At 50.4% G+C, this 17,130-nt stretch overlaps 6 protein-coding genes across 6 annotated transcripts; 2 read left to right on the forward strand and 4 right to left on the reverse strand.

The window, feature by feature from the left end:
• Positions 1–897: 897 nt before the first annotated feature.
• Positions 898–3,146, reverse strand: AO-I-5 (Copper amine oxidase 1; the record flags this gene model as incomplete). Its single annotated transcript, XM_036636123.1, has 4 exons — positions 898–2,009; positions 2,058–2,222; positions 2,272–2,620; positions 2,670–3,146. The coding sequence occupies 4 exons, from the start codon at positions 3,144–3,146 to the stop codon at positions 898–900; spliced, it is 2,103 nt and encodes a 700-aa protein (XP_036498422.1).
• A 505-nt stretch (positions 3,147–3,651) lies between these two features.
• On the forward strand, positions 3,652–5,073 carry BAS1 (Myb-like DNA-binding protein BAS1; the record flags this gene model as incomplete). Its single annotated transcript, XM_036636124.1, has 4 exons — positions 3,652–3,834; positions 3,905–4,028; positions 4,090–4,794; positions 4,913–5,073. The coding sequence occupies 4 exons, from the start codon at positions 3,652–3,654 to the stop codon at positions 5,071–5,073; spliced, it is 1,173 nt and encodes a 390-aa protein (XP_036498421.1).
• Positions 5,074–5,919: 846 nt separating this feature from the next.
• AGP3-1 (General amino acid permease AGP3) lies at positions 5,920–7,770 on the forward strand (the record flags this gene model as incomplete). The annotated part of the gene is made up of 6 exons (XM_036636125.1): positions 5,920–6,051; positions 6,122–6,293; positions 6,356–6,460; positions 6,516–6,585; positions 6,644–7,377; positions 7,433–7,770. The coding sequence occupies 6 exons, from the start codon at positions 5,920–5,922 to the stop codon at positions 7,768–7,770; spliced, it is 1,551 nt and encodes a 516-aa protein (XP_036498424.1).
• Positions 7,771–7,920: 150 nt separating this feature from the next.
• chyH-1 (FAD-linked oxidoreductase chyH) lies at positions 7,921–9,468 on the reverse strand (the record flags this gene model as incomplete). The annotated part of the gene is made up of 3 exons (XM_036636126.1): positions 7,921–8,050; positions 8,108–9,192; positions 9,259–9,468. The coding sequence occupies 3 exons, from the start codon at positions 9,466–9,468 to the stop codon at positions 7,921–7,923; spliced, it is 1,425 nt and encodes a 474-aa protein (XP_036498423.1).
• Positions 9,469–10,940: 1,472 nt separating this feature from the next.
• CGCS363_v004278 (uncharacterized protein) lies at positions 10,941–11,977 on the reverse strand (the record flags this gene model as incomplete). The annotated part of the gene is made up of 6 exons (XM_036636127.1): positions 10,941–10,966; positions 11,021–11,103; positions 11,156–11,529; positions 11,568–11,686; positions 11,741–11,777; positions 11,831–11,977. 6 exons carry the CDS (start codon positions 11,975–11,977, stop codon positions 10,941–10,943), a joined length of 786 nt encoding a protein of 261 aa, XP_036498426.1.
• Positions 11,978–14,121: 2,144 nt separating this feature from the next.
• On the reverse strand, positions 14,122–14,619 carry CGCS363_v004279 (uncharacterized protein; the record flags this gene model as incomplete). The annotated part of the gene is made up of 3 exons (XM_036636128.1): positions 14,122–14,244; positions 14,311–14,338; positions 14,435–14,619. The coding sequence occupies 3 exons, from the start codon at positions 14,617–14,619 to the stop codon at positions 14,122–14,124; spliced, it is 336 nt and encodes a 111-aa protein (XP_036498425.1).
• Between the last annotated feature and the right edge of the window lie 2,511 nt (positions 14,620–17,130).

The following is a 17,130-nucleotide window of genomic DNA, read 5'->3' on the forward strand; positions in this document are numbered from 1 at the left end:
TTAGTTATAGAGATATATTTAATTAGAGATATCTAAATATATAATTTAAACTATTTCTTATAAATAGAATAAGTTTTTAATAATCTAAGAATAAACCTATTTAATCCTCTACTTTTTAGAATATTAGTTTTATCTATATTATATTAATTAGAAACTTTAATAGCTATAATTTTAAATATAGTAAGGTATTTAAACTATTACTTAATTATATTAGTTAAAGCTTTATTAATATACTAAGAATTAATTACTTTATTTCTTTAGACCTTTATAAATAAGTTCTTCTTAATAAAAAACTATACTTAGTTCTTTCTAAGAAACTAAGAGTTTTTATAGACCTATAGGATATATTTAGTAAAATCTTTAAGTTATTAATAAGTTAGAAGTAAGCTTAAAGTAGCTTAAATTTAAACCTATTTAACTAAATAGCTTTTCTAGTTTATAAAGAGTTTTTATAGATTAGAAAAAGCTATATCCCTTACTTAATAACTTTTTATATAATTTTTTAGTATTAATTATAATATACTTTATTTAAATATAGCTTTTTTTATATTAGTACTATATATAATAGCTTTAAGAGCTTAGTTAATATTATTTTTAGTATATTAGGGTATCTTAATTAAAAGAAAATATATATAAAAAATAAGGGTAATTAAATTAAAATTAGTGAAGTTATAGAAAGTTAAAGTTAGTAGTTATTATAGCGGTAAGGTATTTTTAGGGTAGCTAAATGTGGGGGGTAGCTAAAAGTGGGTGTGGGACGTTATATATACCCTATATAAGGACTAAATATTAGTAGACAATACTTGAGATGAACATTAACACTGTCCTGCAAAAGTTCTACTACTCGCAGCAGAGTCCCTTTGTATGTCTAGACCTGTTTCCCGAGTCAATGATGATTCAAGACTTGGTATTGTCCGGTAGCGCCACCTTCACAAACGGGCTTTCTCCTTCTCCTTTGCTAGATGTCGAGCCGGCAGGTGTATCCGCACCACAGCATGAACCTTTCTGTCCCTCCTTCCCCACTTCTTCAAACAGCGTGCTCTTGTTGAAAGCCTGGTTGGAAGGCGGCACATCATTGGTAGGGTTGTAGTTGCAGAAGTTGTAAGGCTTCAGATGGAACTGCGCAATCTCGGCGGGCATTATGGGGAAGTCCTCAACGCGAGGGTTGTGCGTAAAGCCGAAGGTGTGCCAGATAACAATGTCATCGTTGGGGATGTGATCCCTCGTCTTCGTCCACGACTTGATGCCGGTTCCGCCGAGACCTTGGTTGGTGTAGTCGCCCGCCGGGAACAACTGGCGGTCCTTGTACTTGGTCACCCAGATGGGCGCCTCGCAGAACTCAGAGCGACGCCAATGCCACGAACCAGGCTGGGCAAGAAGCATTTGCGAACGAATGGGGACGAGCTTGTAGCCAACCGGAGTCAGGGAGACGGGGTTCTGGATGTTCTCGTTGACGATCTTGAAGACACGGCCATCCTTCAGGCTGTCTTCGACGGGTCCGGCACGGATCACGGGAGTCTCCTTGCTGACGTAGCCCGTGCCTAGTGGGTTGAGCTTCTCATCCCAAGGCATGGCTACTGAGTCGGTGTATGTGAAGGTGTTCTGGTGGCCGTCGACAGCGGGATCGATGCGCACGTTGAAGAGATGCTGGTGGTATGGAGCCATGGCACCGTCGGCAACACGGGTTCCCCAAGGAACCTTGGAGTCCTTGTCGATGGGCTGAGTGGACAGGATACCGGTAGCTCTTGTCTCGAAGGAGATCTCGCCTGATTGATCCAAGATCCAAGCAAAGATGTACTCATAGTTGGCAACGGTAATGATCTGCTGCAGGACGAGCTGTCTCTTGCGGACCACAGTGGCCTTACCGGTTCGGTGGTTGGTGTGCTTCCATTGGATGCCGTTGTCGATCTCGTGAATGCAGATGGCGTTGGGGCGGGGAGCTGGGCTTCCGTCGGCTGAAACAACACAGCCGCTGATGTACTTGATAGTACCAAGGCAGTCACATCCAACTACCAAGTGTTAGCAACTCGCATTGAGAAATGACAGAAAAGGCTTACGCTGAAGATTGTTTGCAGTCACACCGGCACCGACGTTGCCAAGGTCAAAGGCACCCTTGCGATAGATGGGGCTTCGAGGGTCTCCGTAGGGTACGAACATCTCGGACAGGGAGAGACGGTAAAATGTGCTGCGATCCATGAAGTGCAGGTCATGCAGGGTCAAGCCTGCGATTGGTTAGGATGGGAACATGTTGAAGGTCATTGATGGACCAACCTTCGCGCCAGTTGAAGCCGACGCGGAAACGCCACTTCTCCCATTCGATGAGGTGACCCTTCACAGTGAAAGACGCTCCCTCAGGCTGGATGACGTTGTATGGCTTCATAGATGTTCGAGGAGGATTCTTCTGAAGACGATGGTCGTACTCGGGTTCAGCAGGGTCTGTCTCGCGGTGTGCGATATCGTCCATTCCTTCTGTTGTGCTCTCGTCTGAACCCAAGGGTAGCCGGATGATCTTCTTCACCTTCATAGTACACAAGTCCACAATGACCATGAAGTCGAGAGGGAAAGAGTAGTGCGATGAGTCAACATCGTTGTTCTTTGGGTTCTTCATGTACATGAAAACCTGCAATGCGTTAGAGAATGTTCCATACAGAGGCGGGATGCATCATTACCTGTGTCATGCGCTCTTGTGTGTCGATGCCATCTACACCATAGTCCCATGGGTCAAGAACAACATTCGCTTTGTCAATTTTCAGCCGTGCGAGTTCCTTGTGGACGTCGGCATTGGCCATCACCACTTGGGCCGCCTCGTTGAGCTCGACACGGTCGACAGGCCCATGGAAGTCTCGTGAAAGCTCTTCGTGCTGAATGACTCGCTTGTTTGTGACATCGATCACGCCCTCGAATAGACGAGGAGAACGCTTGATGTACCAGATCGCAAAGATGCGACGAGGAATCTCTGGCAGAGGCTCTCCTGCATGCTCCGCCTTGAGGTATGCGACCATCTCCTGCTTGGGAGGCTCGTCGAGGCCAGCGGCCTTGAAGTGAAGAGGAATGCCATAGAATAGGTTCTTGACGAGGTCTGTGGCGACTTGGATTTCCTCAGCTGTGGCCGGGTCAAGAGGATGACGATACTCTGAAGAAGACATGGTGTTGGAACCTCGACTGAAGACAACAAAGGACGAGGAAGAGAGAATGATGAAGAGGGTACATAAGTGGCAACCTCATGGCTTCGCCGGATATCTGCTTATATCCTGAGACGCACTCCGAAGCCGAGTCAACCAGGACTCGGTCGCCCGTCCGGATCGGCATGACACGGCCTCCCCCGGCCGGGTCAAGTGGTGCCGCTAGTGTCGTCCGGTCTCACCAATCATCCTCAATCCCTGTCGGGACTGGGCCGAGTCATATCTCCACCCAGAATGCGGGGAACCCCCGAAAGAAACTGCGGGGGGACCAGAGATAAGCTGCAGGGCGGGAAAAAAGGGGACTCTTGTCTCCGAAGATAGGCGCAGACACGGAGGCGAGATTGTTAGAGAACGGGTTGGCGAGTCTGGTCACTCAAGGGACCCTCAAAGCCGCCGGTGCTGCCCTTGATCTTATCGACCAAGGTCGGTCTGTCACATATACCGACAAGTCCCTCTTCCGCCCGTCTCCATGTCGCTCGAGGACTCTTCCCCCCGTTCCGAAGCTGCTAATGCCGCTACTCGGCCGCGGAGAATCTGGACACCAGCCGAGGACGCGATACTGAAAGCCCTTGTATCGCACTACGGTGACGCAAGGGGCCCGCAGAGCAGGTGGAAGGACATTGCCGCAGGCCTGCAAGATCGCACTGCTAAGGTGAGGACGTTTTACACCGGCAGGATCATGTAACCTGAGAGCAGACTCTAAGAGCTAACCACTCATGAAGGACTGTCGCAAACGTTGGTTCCACTCACTTGACCCGTCATTAAGGAAAGGCAGATGGACACCACAAGAAGACCAGGTCCTGCTGTCAGCATACAACCGTTTAGGTCCAGCCTGGCATGACATCGGTGAGTGGCAGGCATCTGTTACTGATAATCATCTGGCTTCTTCTAACACCATCTTCTCCAGCTGTTCTAATACCTGGAAGGAAAGACGACCAATGCGCCAAGCGATATAACGACATCCTCAACCCTCAGGCAAAAGACCGTCTGAGTCACTGGAGTCCCTTGGAAGACGATATCCTTAGGGAAGGCGTCCAGACACTGGGTCACCGCTGGTCCGCAATATCGGCTAAGCTACCCGGCCGCCCTCCCCTTACATGTCGCAATAGGTGGAGGGCACTATCCCGACACTCCAAGGGCTCGCCTTCAACTAGCACGCCGTCATCAACAGCGTGCCAAATGTCAGCAAGTGAGAATGGTATCTCACCAGAGACCCAGGACTTGGCTACACCATCAGCTGGAATCGATACAGAAATGCCTAATCAACTCGATCTCGGCAACCTCAGTACGGCCATGATGGACACTAATACAAGTTTGGCAGATGATGCCATGAACTTTGTCTCAGATCCCGGACATTTCCCAGAGATTTCCACGCAGTCTCACATCACAGGGCACAATGATGCCAATACCCTAGGCATCATTGAAGACACCGAAGCAACCCAACGCCAATCATATCAAGGCGTGTCGTCCGACAGCTCTGACTGCGCTTCGACACCACCTAGATCAGGATGGGACACTACCCCGGAAGTGCCGCTTGCTGGTCGACAACTCGGTTCTCGAGGGGCAGCCACCAGATCGAGACCTATGCGGCCACCACAGTCCTCAAACTCAAGTATGAACACGATTGACTACAACGCCGTGGCTACATCACACTCCTCATCCCATAATCACTTGTCAATACCCTCACCAAACCAATATTTCGAGCTTTTCGCCGATGACTTCGGCCAAAGTCTCCCAGCAGACATATTCAGATACCCCACCGCGCCACAGCAAGTCGTGCATCACCATCACCACTACCACCACCATCACCATCATCACCATCACCACCATCATCAACAGGAGTCTAGTGCCCTTAGACAATTCGAACAACAAGCTGAAGCACAGTCAATGATAACACAGTCGAGGCCTGCTGCGCGGGGAAGAGGTTCTTTTGCCTGATCTAGTTAAGACATACATGATACTTTCTTGTACATAGTTAATACAGCCTGTTCGCTTTCGTGTCCGGACCATCATCACTCCTGATGCCTGAATGTTCCCTGCAATCTTATCTCCTGGGAATTCCCTCACATCATTGCAATATTCAGCATTAGAGGCATTGTCGCCACACAGGTTGCTGCCGATCCTTGAACGGGTCGGAGAGGATACTTGAAATGGCCTGGGCAATCGTTCTTCTTTGCTCAACAAAGCAAGGACGAACGGAAATGGTCTTCTGCCATGATTCGGGTGCAAGTCTGCCGTTACCATCGGAGCCGCTGTCTAGTCGCTCGGCAAAGTCAAATTGACTCAGCTCAGAGTAGCGGAGACGACACGGAATTGACGGTGATGGTGTCGGATTTGCAACAACAAGAGATAACAAGTGGTCGTATTATACAACTCGAATATCGCGTGTGATTAGTCAAGATCAACTTGCATATCAAAGACTTGTCGTGAACAACGTCAGCAGACACCCGCGGAATCAGGGATCTGCCGGCCTCAACCCATCCATCCCCGCGGTTCTGAGATATGACTCGGCCCAAATGGCTGGCGCTAGCCCACCCCCCATTCGGCCCCTTATCCGCCACAACTTCAGCTCCTAAAAGAGCACGGCTCACTGTTGACTCGGCCCAAAGTATCTTTTGTTAGCCACGATGGTCTTCTTCGACATTGTATATACACTGAAGACCTGACCCAGCTCTAAGATGGCGACTATCGTTTTCCTAGGTCGGACGACTTTTTTCATTATATCGAACGATTGAAAATGGCGGACTTGAAAGCTGAGTCAAAAGACGACAATGCGTTGAAGCAAACATCGACTGCCCACGATGGGGAGACAGCGACTACTACGGGCGGCGGACCCGGCCTGCATAGAGGGCTATCAGGCCGTCACTTGGTGCGTCGAATTGCTGACGACCCAGTGTTTTCAGCGATTGTTGTGGGCTAACTCGGTTCTGTTGGTGCAGATGATGCTCGCTATTGGCGGTGTCATTGGGCCTGGGTACTTTGTTGGAATGGGCACGGGTCTGACGAGCGCCGGGCCGGCGGGACTCCTTCTCTGCTTCACGGTTGTCGGCGTGCTGCTCTGGGCTGTTATGCAGTCCCTGGGCGAGCTCGGTGCTTTCATTCCGCTGTCAGGTTTGTTACAAGGTTCGCTTCCGATCAAGATTGAGTTGCTAACAGCTTGTCGCGGTATGTAGGTTCTTTCACGCATTACACTTCCACCTTCGTTGACCCAGCTGTTGGGTTTGCGCTCGGCTGGAATTACTGGCTTCTTTGGGCTGGAATCATCATTGCGGAATACAGTAAGAATATTATCAGTTGTCATATCATGTCTGGTAAAGCTGATCTTTGATGCAGACAATCTGGGCCTCGTCTTGACATACTGGGAGACTGCTGTTCCGAGATGGGGGTGGATCTTGATCTTCTGGTAAAATTCTCGCCCTGTAAGCTGTCGGGTTCATTAGGCTAACAGCTGCACCCTGCAGGTGGTTCTTCCTCGCCTTTACCCTCCTCGGCGTCAAATCCTTCGGCGAAGCAGAGTTCTGGCTGGCCCTCGTCAAAATCCTCGCCATCTTCGCCTTCTTCCTCTGCGCGATCCTCATAACATCCGGCGTCCTCGGCGGCGAGAAGATTGGGTTCAAGTTCTACCATGATCCCGGCGCGTTCGCCGACGGCGCTAAAGGCGTCTTCAAAGTCTTTGTCTTTGCAGCGCTGCAGTACAGCGGCACCGAAATGATCGGACTCACTGCGGGAGAGTCGGCCAACCCAGCGCGCGACGTGCCGAAGGCCGTCAAATCCGTACTATGGCGCATCTGCGGCATCTTTCTGCTGGGCATCTTCTTTCTTACCATTACCGTGCCCTACAATGACCCGAACCTGCTGTCCGCGACAAGCAAGACGGCGCGGTCGCCGTTCGTCATCGCCTTTACGAGAGTGGGCGCGAACGCCGGGGCGCATGTCGTCAACGCCATCATCCTCGTCACGATGTTTTCCGCCATCAATGCAGCCCTCTACGTCGGCTCGCGCACGCTCTACGGCCTCGCTCAGGAAGGGCAAGCTCCCAAGATATTCGCGTGGACGAACAAAAACGGTGTCCCTGTCGTCTCTCTGGTCGTCATGAATCTTATCGGCTTCTTGTCCCTTCTCAACCTGTCGTCTGGAGCCGGTGTGGTCTACACCTGGATCATTTCCATCACTGGTGTAGCGACTTTCATCACATGTAAGCCATCTACGCTTCCCATACAGAGATCGTCACTAACACTTGTGAATCACAGGGGGTCTGATTTCTCTCAATCATATCCGTCTGAGGATGGCCCTTGCTGCACAGAACATTAGCGCCGATGTCCTTCCTTTTCAAGCACCCGCCTGGCGTTTCTGTGCCTACTTGGGCCTAGCCGGCAACACGTTCTTCATCTTTTTCCAGGGGTGGACGTCTTTCGCTCCTTGGGATGTCGAGGCATTCTTCCAGAACTACGTCGTCGTTTTGCTATTCATCATTTTGGCTGTGGGCTGGAAGTTTGCAAAGAAGACGAAATTTGTCAACCTCAAAGAGATTGACTTGGGCAGCGCGAGGATGGTTATCCATGGTCAAATGACAGGACAGCCTCAATGACAGTAAATCGCCTTCCCACAAGTGTCTTCTTATAGTCACCTCAAAATTCACAAAGCCTGCAAACCATAACTTCATTAATCCATGATAATGCCATGGCTTCTCGGAACTATTGCCTATGCGGTATCGAAGTTCTTCAATTAGAAGCATCCTTCACTGGATCTTGAACCATTGACCAAAGACTCCCGAGGGGTCGTACTTCGTCTTGAGAGTCTTCAGTCTGTCCAAGCTAGATCCGTAGATCGCCTCCAATTCCTCGTCACCGTGAGCAAAGTTGATGTACCTACGCAATCTTTCGTCAGCAAAAAGGCAGAGTCTCACATACAGCATTCCAACTTACGTAGGGTTCACAACAGCACTAGATGAGAAGCTCCAGATGTCCCTGACTTTTGAGCCAAAGGTCTCCGCCACAGAGTCCAGAGTGGCATCCTCATACCAAGGGATAACAATTGCCTGCGCGAATGCCTCCTGGCGGAGTTCGTCTTGCATGGCTGCGGAGCCCGCGGGCTTTGATTTGGCAGTAGTCAGGTTGTAGCGCTCGATCAGGACAGCAGAGTTCTGAGCAGTCGACTGGTTCTGGAAGCCAGTGTACAGGGACCAGATCTCGGGCCATGTCTCCGCCTTCATGTTGTTGATCGTCGTGCTGAACGCCGGCTTGCGCCCCCCGCGGGCACAGAAGTTGTCGTTCGCAGCGTTCCAGCTGGTGTAGGGCGTCACTGCGCTGGAGTTGGTCAAGGGGCCAAGGCTGTACAGAGGCGCAAAGGCTTTGAGACCTTGCTCTTCGGTGCCCTCGCGGAGGAATCCGGTAACGAGAACCATGGGAGAGTTGGAAGCGTCACCAGAGTTCGTGAGGACCAAGTAGACAACCTGTTGCGGCAGGAGGGGAAGGTCCTGGATCGTTTGGGCGACGTCGGCGATCTTCGCAGGGTCGAAGGTAAGTGACATGATCCATGAAGTGCGGTTCGTCGTCGGGAATGCGTTGACGGTCGCAGAAGTGACGATGCCGAAGTTCGGTGCAGCTCCTCGGAGAGCCCAGTAAAGATCAGGGTTAGATGTGCTCGAGGTAGTCAGAGCTTCTCCGCTGGCGGTGACCACCCTCATGGAGAGAATGTTGTCGACGGCGAAGCCATGTTCTCCCATAATATTTCCATAGCCACCACCAAGAGCGGCTCCCAGAGCTCCGACACAGTTGCAGTTACCCGTCTGGACGAGGACACCAGCGGCATCCGCAGCAGTGATCACATCACCGATGAGTGCACCACCTCCGATCGTGGCTGTCTTCTTGTCAGAGCTGATGTTGACCTGGTTCAGGCCGGCGAGGTTGATGAGGACCCCGGTGCTGCCCAAGTTGAACTGGCCAGTCGCCCAGCCATTGCCGCCGTTTTGAGGGAGGAAGGGGATGTTGTTTTTGGCGCAGTATTTGACCTGTCAGAGGAAGATCCATGAGCATGGCTACTAGTCTCAGATGATAGTCAGGGGCAGGTGACATACCACAGCGCTCAGATCCTTCTCAGAGGTGGCATTGACGATCACAGATGGCGTGGGCAGATCAAAGTCACTCCATCTCGCCCTCACCTGGACGCCAACAGATGAGGTCGAGACAAGACTGAGCAAATCATCGGCCACAGAGCGAGCACTGACATCGACGGCAGCAGATGCTACCATGGTCAGGAACTGCACACCGACGAGTAGAAGCCGCATGGTGAACGAGAAAACAGAGTGTGACCGGGGTTACAACGGCGAGTGATCGTCAACGAGAAACAGTGACAGCCAAGGAGCTCGTGCATTTGAAAGGACAGGTTTGGGATCTTAAGGGTCTGTGAGCGGGCGTCGGCACGCGTCTGCGTGACATGCTGTGATCTTTCCAGAAGCCCCTTTGATGACCTACCTTGATTAAGCAACGCCGTTGAAGAACATGAATTGCCGAATGCGTTGGCCCTTCCGTGAGGAATACTGCATAGTATAGGTGCCTTGGCAAGGGCAGGGATAGGGGATCTTCCCCATCTTCAGTGGCACAGTAGCATCTCGGGGTATACGGACCTTAGCGGACGGGGCGTAGTCCGAATATTCCAATCGTACGACGAAGTCTTGCCAGCCTTCAAGACACCAACGCAGCCGTCCATTCCTACGTCCCCGAGATTGCAAATTCCACCAGAGCAAGGTCGTGTTGGAAGCCCCCCGCGCCACGTGTGGAGCTCGGAGCTGGGTTCGACCTGGCTGTGCGGGATTTCTGCTGTTCAACTCACGATTGCACATCGTGTTGCAGAATCGCCCGCTTCCCTGACTCAATAGGGCGCCCTCTCCACTGCCCCTCCCCCAAAGAGCGGATACTAAGGTTATTTCGACCGCTGAAGCAGATCATCAGCGGGTCAGTAGCACGACCACCGATCGAAGAATTGTCAGAAAACGAATATCTCGGCCAGCCTTCACCACTGGCAAAAAGAACAGAATACATTGACAGTCCATGCATGAACGGCGACGATTACAAACCCCACAATTGAAACTTCTGTTCACGGCGTTGCAACCCTGGACGGTGAGAAAAGTGACTCTTCCTCGATCAGGTTAGACGTGATGCCAACACCCTGCGCATACCGCGGGATCAAATGAAATCACTCGCGGCCTCGGACCCTTGAGGGATTCGTAATACTGCTTACTGCTGGGCGCGGCCCACTAGGAATAATCGTAAATGGTACTCAAGTCGAAAACGGCCAAGATCTTGCAACCCAGCCCCGTCGATGGCGCTCAATTCGTGTTGGTAACTGTTTCCCGTGAAGTAAAGTTCCGGTTATCCGTCCAGCCCCCAAATCCATTAACGCCTCCGCCCATTTCCCTTAGCATCCCCATTATAACCCAAGTCCATTTGTTCTCAAGTTGACCGTGCTGGAATTGTCCGATGGCTCGATCGTCTGGTATATGGTAGTCTCCCTCACGATGTCGTTTTCTCTGATTGATCCTGACCGGGTTAACCCATCATGTCGAGTCAACTCAAGTTCGTCCAACTCCTCGTAAGGCGGAGTTCTGAGACTGCTCTTTCGGGCTCCATAACGTTTTGATGATCCGTATTCGTACGAGTTGCTCCCTGTCGCCGCAGGTTTCGGGAAGAAGTGCAACCAGATCGGCCGAAGAGTTGGGAGACAGGCGCATACAATCGCTAAAGATAGCTCAATGTTTGTTCAGAAGAATACTGGCGCAGTATAGTCTACACATGGGGTCAATAGGCATTCCATTGAATTGAGACTGTGGCATAGCTTACAAATGACGTCGTTCGGATGCTTGATGTACTCTTCCGCAATGGCAAAGGTAGCGATCACTCTTGTAACGCTGACTGCGCAGACCCTGCACATACAGTTAGCTATGTTTTTCTGTCACCGAGATTATGCAAACTTACGCTGCGCCCAACCCGAGCATCCCGATCACAGCCAACTTCTTCTTCAGCGGCATTCTTACCCTTATGACCATTGGAATGGGAAGTATGAGTATCGCAAAGTCCGCCACCACGTCGGTAAACAGCAGCGCCAGGAACATGGGCACCGTCTGCACGCAGGAGTTGCCGTAGTAAGGCTCGATGAAAACGGTGATAGGGTAGCATGTGAACAAATGAGAGAAGAAGAAGCTGACGGTCCATCCAATGACGAAAGCAAGAGCGGCATACACGACGTAGTGAAACCTGCGACTTGGGAAGAGGCTCCGGTACAACACCAAGATGGACGACTTGACTAGGCCCAAGCCCAGAATGGATATCATGTTCAGTGCAAACTTGGTCTATGTCGACATAAAGCTTGTTAGCAAGAGCCAAGAACAAGACGAAAGTTTAAGGTTAGGCTTGCCTCCTCGAAGAAGATCAACCCTGGATCGTCCATGATCGGTGACCCGTCAGGAAACGTAGGTTGGTGTTGGCCCAAGTGTCCATGGATCGCGGCTGTTCAGATGATTAGCCTCAGATGATCAAAGTCAATGTGAAGGTAAAACCTACTAGCCAATTGTAAAGTACAGCAGGTGATGGAAACCAGCTGCAGGATCTGTCAGCACCTCGACCGGCAGGCAGACGGAGGGCAAAACGAACCAGCGCAAACCCCGCGAGGTAGTCATCCCACGCAAATCGCTTGACCAGCAGCTTCGCCCATATTCGAAGCACATAGAATATGGTCGGAATGATCATGAATCCAACGGCCAGACCGATCATCTGGCCTTTGGTGTAGTCGTGGTTCATTGTCACCATGACAGGCAACTTGGGCAAATTCGCGCCCGTAGGTCAGTGACCAAAAGACGAGTTTGCTGTGTTCGGTCGGCACTGAGAGCGTCGTGTTCGTCGTTGCTTAAATTGTGGACACGGTGCCATAAACCGACCGTGGGGATCACAGTGAAATATGTGTCGGAAGGTGTCTCGAGCCAATTCTGGTCCTGATCATGGCGATAGCAAAGGAGTGTCGTGCCGCATACTCCTCGCAGCAGATTATCACCGGCGGTTCATCCACGGAAGAGACCCTTCCCTCTCTATCTCATGCTGGCGTGGCATCTGGCACCTACTAAGTAGCAGTTGGGTTACTATGGCCGCCGTTATCACCATAAAACAGGATAGCATGCAAAAACGCCCGGGCACTGCCGCAGGGGAGAATCTTCCGTGACTGATATTCCTCTAGGTTGTCCCATGCACTGAGGGCTCCTCGGCGCAACGAGAACCGGTAATCACACGCAGGGTCTCGGAAGACATGACTCGGTGTCCTTGTCTGCCCATGTCCAACAACCCTTGTCGATAAACCGTTGGAGGTGCTTCGAATGACCGGACCCCACTCGTTCCCGGGGTTGGAGAGTGATGTTCGCCCTCACGGCACAGGGAGTTGCGATACCGTAAACTTTAAAATGCGTTCCTTTCGGTGCAGAGTTCCAATAACGGGTCAAGTGGCGAGCTGCGCATGTCTTGATTCTTGTTGATGCGATAGACGAGATGGGTCAGGTCTCATCGATCGTGAGTGCTCAGTGGGACTGGCGAGGATCTTGAATGTCTATGAGCGAGAAAAGCATAGTCTTTGGAACACGACTTGAGCTTCAGATGGCATGCAAGAGATTTCAAACGAATAAACAGGTACAAATAAGACTCCGATAGTAAGGTCGGCTGAAGTACAAAAGAGTGCTTCGAGAACATAATCGAAGATGGAAAGATACGGCCTCGAGCACGAGATACCCCTATTCAACCCTAGGTGCGACGCGCATGCCTCCGCGAATGAATACAGGGTGCGGCCCTCCAAAGCCAGCAAAGGAGCCAGAGTATCGGGCAGAAAACATTCATGGGTATGGTAATACTCCGTAGGATCTCTGGCACCTCGTCGGTGCCGCGAGAAACGCAGGAATTGGTGTTGCACTTGTCTCTTGGCTCACACAGAAGCCGGCACTAGTTGCGTAGTCACCGGGCGAGACATCAGATGCAATGCAGGGAGTTTTCCTGAGATACTTGCATGTTGAAACAAACTGCCGCTACATGCTGCAGGTGGTAATGCAGGTCAGAATGGCGTTATGCGAAGCACTATTACGCGGGGTTGCATTCAAGCCTGTCAAGGAATGATTTTCTTCATTCCATTCATATCAGATTGATTGCCATTGCTTCCCATGCCGTCATACCGGACATGAACAGATAGATCACAGTTTTGAATTCAGATCTTGCTATCGTGTCAATGATCGTCAAATAGCACACTCTGGCTCGGCAAACGATGAGCGTGTTGAAAGTGGATTGCGATCCATGCTGAGTACGACGTACGAGTCCGAGGGGGGTCTCTTGGCAGCAGAGGCCATAAAATCCTAGAAAAAGCAGCCTTGCCGAAGTTACAATGCAACCGCCGTTTCAAGGTACACTCGTGATCATGGGAACTGGATCTCGAAGACCCCGTTTGCTCGCTTGGCCCCCTATCGCACCAAACTCCATCGGCAAAAGTCATCCGAAATGGAGCAACCAATCCTTTGTTCAGAGCATCTTCGGGGATTGGGAGTACTCCAAAGACGAGACACACGTAGCACACATAATGAGGAATGGGCGCGGCGATGTATTGCAGCCCATGCGGCGTTGTCTTTAAAGAGGTGCTTGTCTAAGGTATGGACTGAACCGGAGCCAACTGATAACCACCGATGCCCGTGCCTCATAGCCGATGAACCCCCACGAACCCCTTAGTGCGACCATTGAACTTTAATCCGAAAGGAGTTCACACGTCGTACCAAGTAGGTACGCGAACCTATGATTCGCCCAACCATGGTGTCAAAGAGTATGGCCGCAAAACCTCGGGGCCGACATGGAGAGTCCGCCTCCGACCACGTGACCTGGGTCTGAATCCATGATACATGGATGCGCGCCAAGAGTGACGGAATTCAACTCTTCGAGTGAAAGAAAGGCGACCCAACTGGGGTCAGAAACTTTATTTCGCGTGGCTTGACGAAGAGAGGCTCTGTTGCTGCAAAATAGTCCGTGTAGTAGTCCTTCTTCAATTGAATCTGTGGTTAAGTCCAGTTAGATGTCATTTCTGTAGAGGTTGTCATCATCAAAAAGGGTTTGCGAACCTCAAAGAGCCATTCGCGAGACTCGGACCTGCGATTCTGGTCAGAATTCGTTGCTTGGTACATGGAAACGGGATAAGCCAGAATAGATTGACCAGGGCCAGAAAGTATATCGCAATGCACTCACCACTTCTCGAGCCACGAGATAGCTCCAGGGTCATTCGGCGATCTGTACAACTCGAAAAAGACCAATTGAGGCTCTGCTTTGATTTTCTCAAATACCGGCTTGGCTATCTCAAACCATTTCCCCACATTCTCAGGGTCGAGGTGGATTGTGACGTAGAAGGTCGTTTCGGACTTTGACTCCGCCATGATTCTGGGACGATAATTGAGTTGACAACAGAAGAGATGCTGTACTCAGAGGTCGGGTGAACTCGAGGCTTTTATCAGGTCAGAGCTGGCTCATGCATGTCAGATCAAAGAAAATCTAGAAAGGGAGAAGGATGCATGTCAGATATGTCAGATGTGTCCGATAGGGCATATCCGATGGGGGGGTAGCCGATGAGGGCATATCCGATGGCGGCTGCAACACGTCTGGTATTAATGGCCGGTCGCGGTCCTATGTGACCGACCGATCTGACCCATTTTTGGTAGTTTGAATTGGCCGGCGTACCAGAATACCATCGTTGTCAACAGAGGAAAATCGATGTCTAGTTTGTATGAATGATTTTCTTTGACGCAAAAGGGACTGCAACGCCAATGTACGTGCAGTGGACCCTGCAGTACCTGGGGCCACGATTTACGGGGGACCTTTCATCCACGAAAAATGGACAAAAGTCTCTTGATGGAAGTACTTCGGAAAGCCTCATTACGAAAGTCCCAATAAATACTTGGCAAAGCATGTAAGACGGACCCTAAGGCAGTAAGACTTTAGGCACATCTCCATGGCTTATGCGTCAAGTTACTTGGGGTGATGTCATCAGAGGATTGGAGCCCACTGGGGGATATTCGGATTCTCGGCTGTTCTTGTATTTTAGATGCTGATGCAGACTTGTAGAACTACGTCATCTCTTTTGCTGACAGACTTGAGGGCAACGCGTTGACCTGCAGGGCTCGAACTGCTTGATATGTTTGTCGAAGCTATGGGATTATGTTCCCAGAAGAGTTCCGGTTGCTTTTCCGCGACTACCTACTTTTCCTGTTCTACAGCGACTATATTTCCTATGGTTGGGCACCTTACTTTGATTTACCGTCATCGTCATTGTCATTATTGTCGCCGTTGTCGTCGTCATTGTTATTGTGTCCAACGTCGTCACTGTTATCCGTATCAAATACAGGTAGGTAAATCTACAGGAAATATAGTTGTGCGGAGACAAGAAAATGAGGCGATCCATGTCAATTTTACAACTACAACGCTTCCGTCGCATCTGAAGATCAGATGGGAGCCCAAATTTACCCTCGTCCTGTTGCGCATCGGAACCCTGCTTCACCGATCGGCTGGAGTTCCGACGGGTGGGGCCAAGCCGTCCACCGCAAACGGCCAGTTACTTCGGACGATCGGACTCGGTAACGAGGCTTCTGCGAGTTAACGGTGACACAAAGGTTTCTAAGGCTATGAACGACATCTGCATTCTGCTATCCAGGTGATCTTTAGGGACATGGTCTATATACTCTGTTTTGGTACCAGAGTGCGGTGTTTAGGCTGAACCTTGATCATCCATGGATGTATTAACCGAAATAGTTGCCAGAGAAAGAAAGGTCAATCAAAATCTCAGAAGTTTGCGTAGAGAGTGTTTGGCGTGCTTCTCAATCATATATTCTGACGTGTTAGATTCTCTTCGGCTTGTCCTTTTAGAGGTTAATTCGATGCGTTGACTAATACTGTACCCTGACCGGGCTACCTCGGTTGTTTCAACGAGAGGATATTAGTGAAGTCCGCACGGAATGTTGTGTGAGATCTTCAGAGGTATTTAAATGCATTGAGATTGACATCACATCGTTTGCAGGAAAGCTACTTTGGGAGTTTCATGCCCAAAGCCACTCCTCGTCAGAGCGCGCAGGTCTAGACACCGGGTTTGAAGTTGCGCATAACATCAGAGTCTTTCATTAGAATTCGTAGTTTGCACTGGAACAAAGACATTGGGACGGGTTAATTAGAATGGTGCAAGATTCAAAACCTCAGCACCTCGTTACCTATGGAGAAGGGCGTAGCTCAACTTTCCCGCCGCGGAACCATTCGACCGCGCGGTCGACTTGGCGCGCGGGATGCAACTCAACGTCTACAACGCAACTTCGCGTGATCCATAGAGCCTATGCTCATTGGATTGTTTCATCCTATTACGTCAATTGGAGTGGGATTCGCGAAGACGTTGCCGTTCTTGTCACTAGCATCCAAGATTGACCTTGGTTGATGATCAGTTATCTCATCTAATCAGATCTGCTCAACCAGTTAACATAGGACAAGGGGCATGATCTTGTACGGCAAACGAAATTGAATTGATGCAGTCTGGTAATACGTATCCACCATTGCAAGCAATTGCCGAGGTCAAGCTTTCTGGCCGATAGCCAAGATAGCCAACATTGCAGATCGAGATCAGAGTTGGAGGGGGTCAAAAGACTATAAGAGCAGTCTGGTTCCTGACTCCTTACTTGCTTACTTTCTGACCTTTCACTATCACTCCCAACGACTGCAAAACACTCTCAAGCAACTTGAACTCCCTATCCTCGGCAAAATGAAGTACATCTCTGTTTTGGCTCTTTTCGGTACGTTTCCATGATTCTATGGCCAAGCCATGTTATAAGTTGAGCCAACTGGACTAACCGTCAAAGCTACTCTGTCTCTTGCAGCTCCTTCCAGCCAGCAGGCCGAGCCTGAGCTGGAGG

The sequence above is a fragment of the Colletotrichum siamense genome, assembly GCF_013390195.1.
Source record: "Colletotrichum siamense strain Cg363 chromosome Unknown KSG_Cg363_contig03, whole genome shotgun sequence".
Lineage (NCBI taxonomy): Eukaryota > Fungi > Ascomycota > Sordariomycetes > Glomerellales > Glomerellaceae > Colletotrichum > Colletotrichum siamense.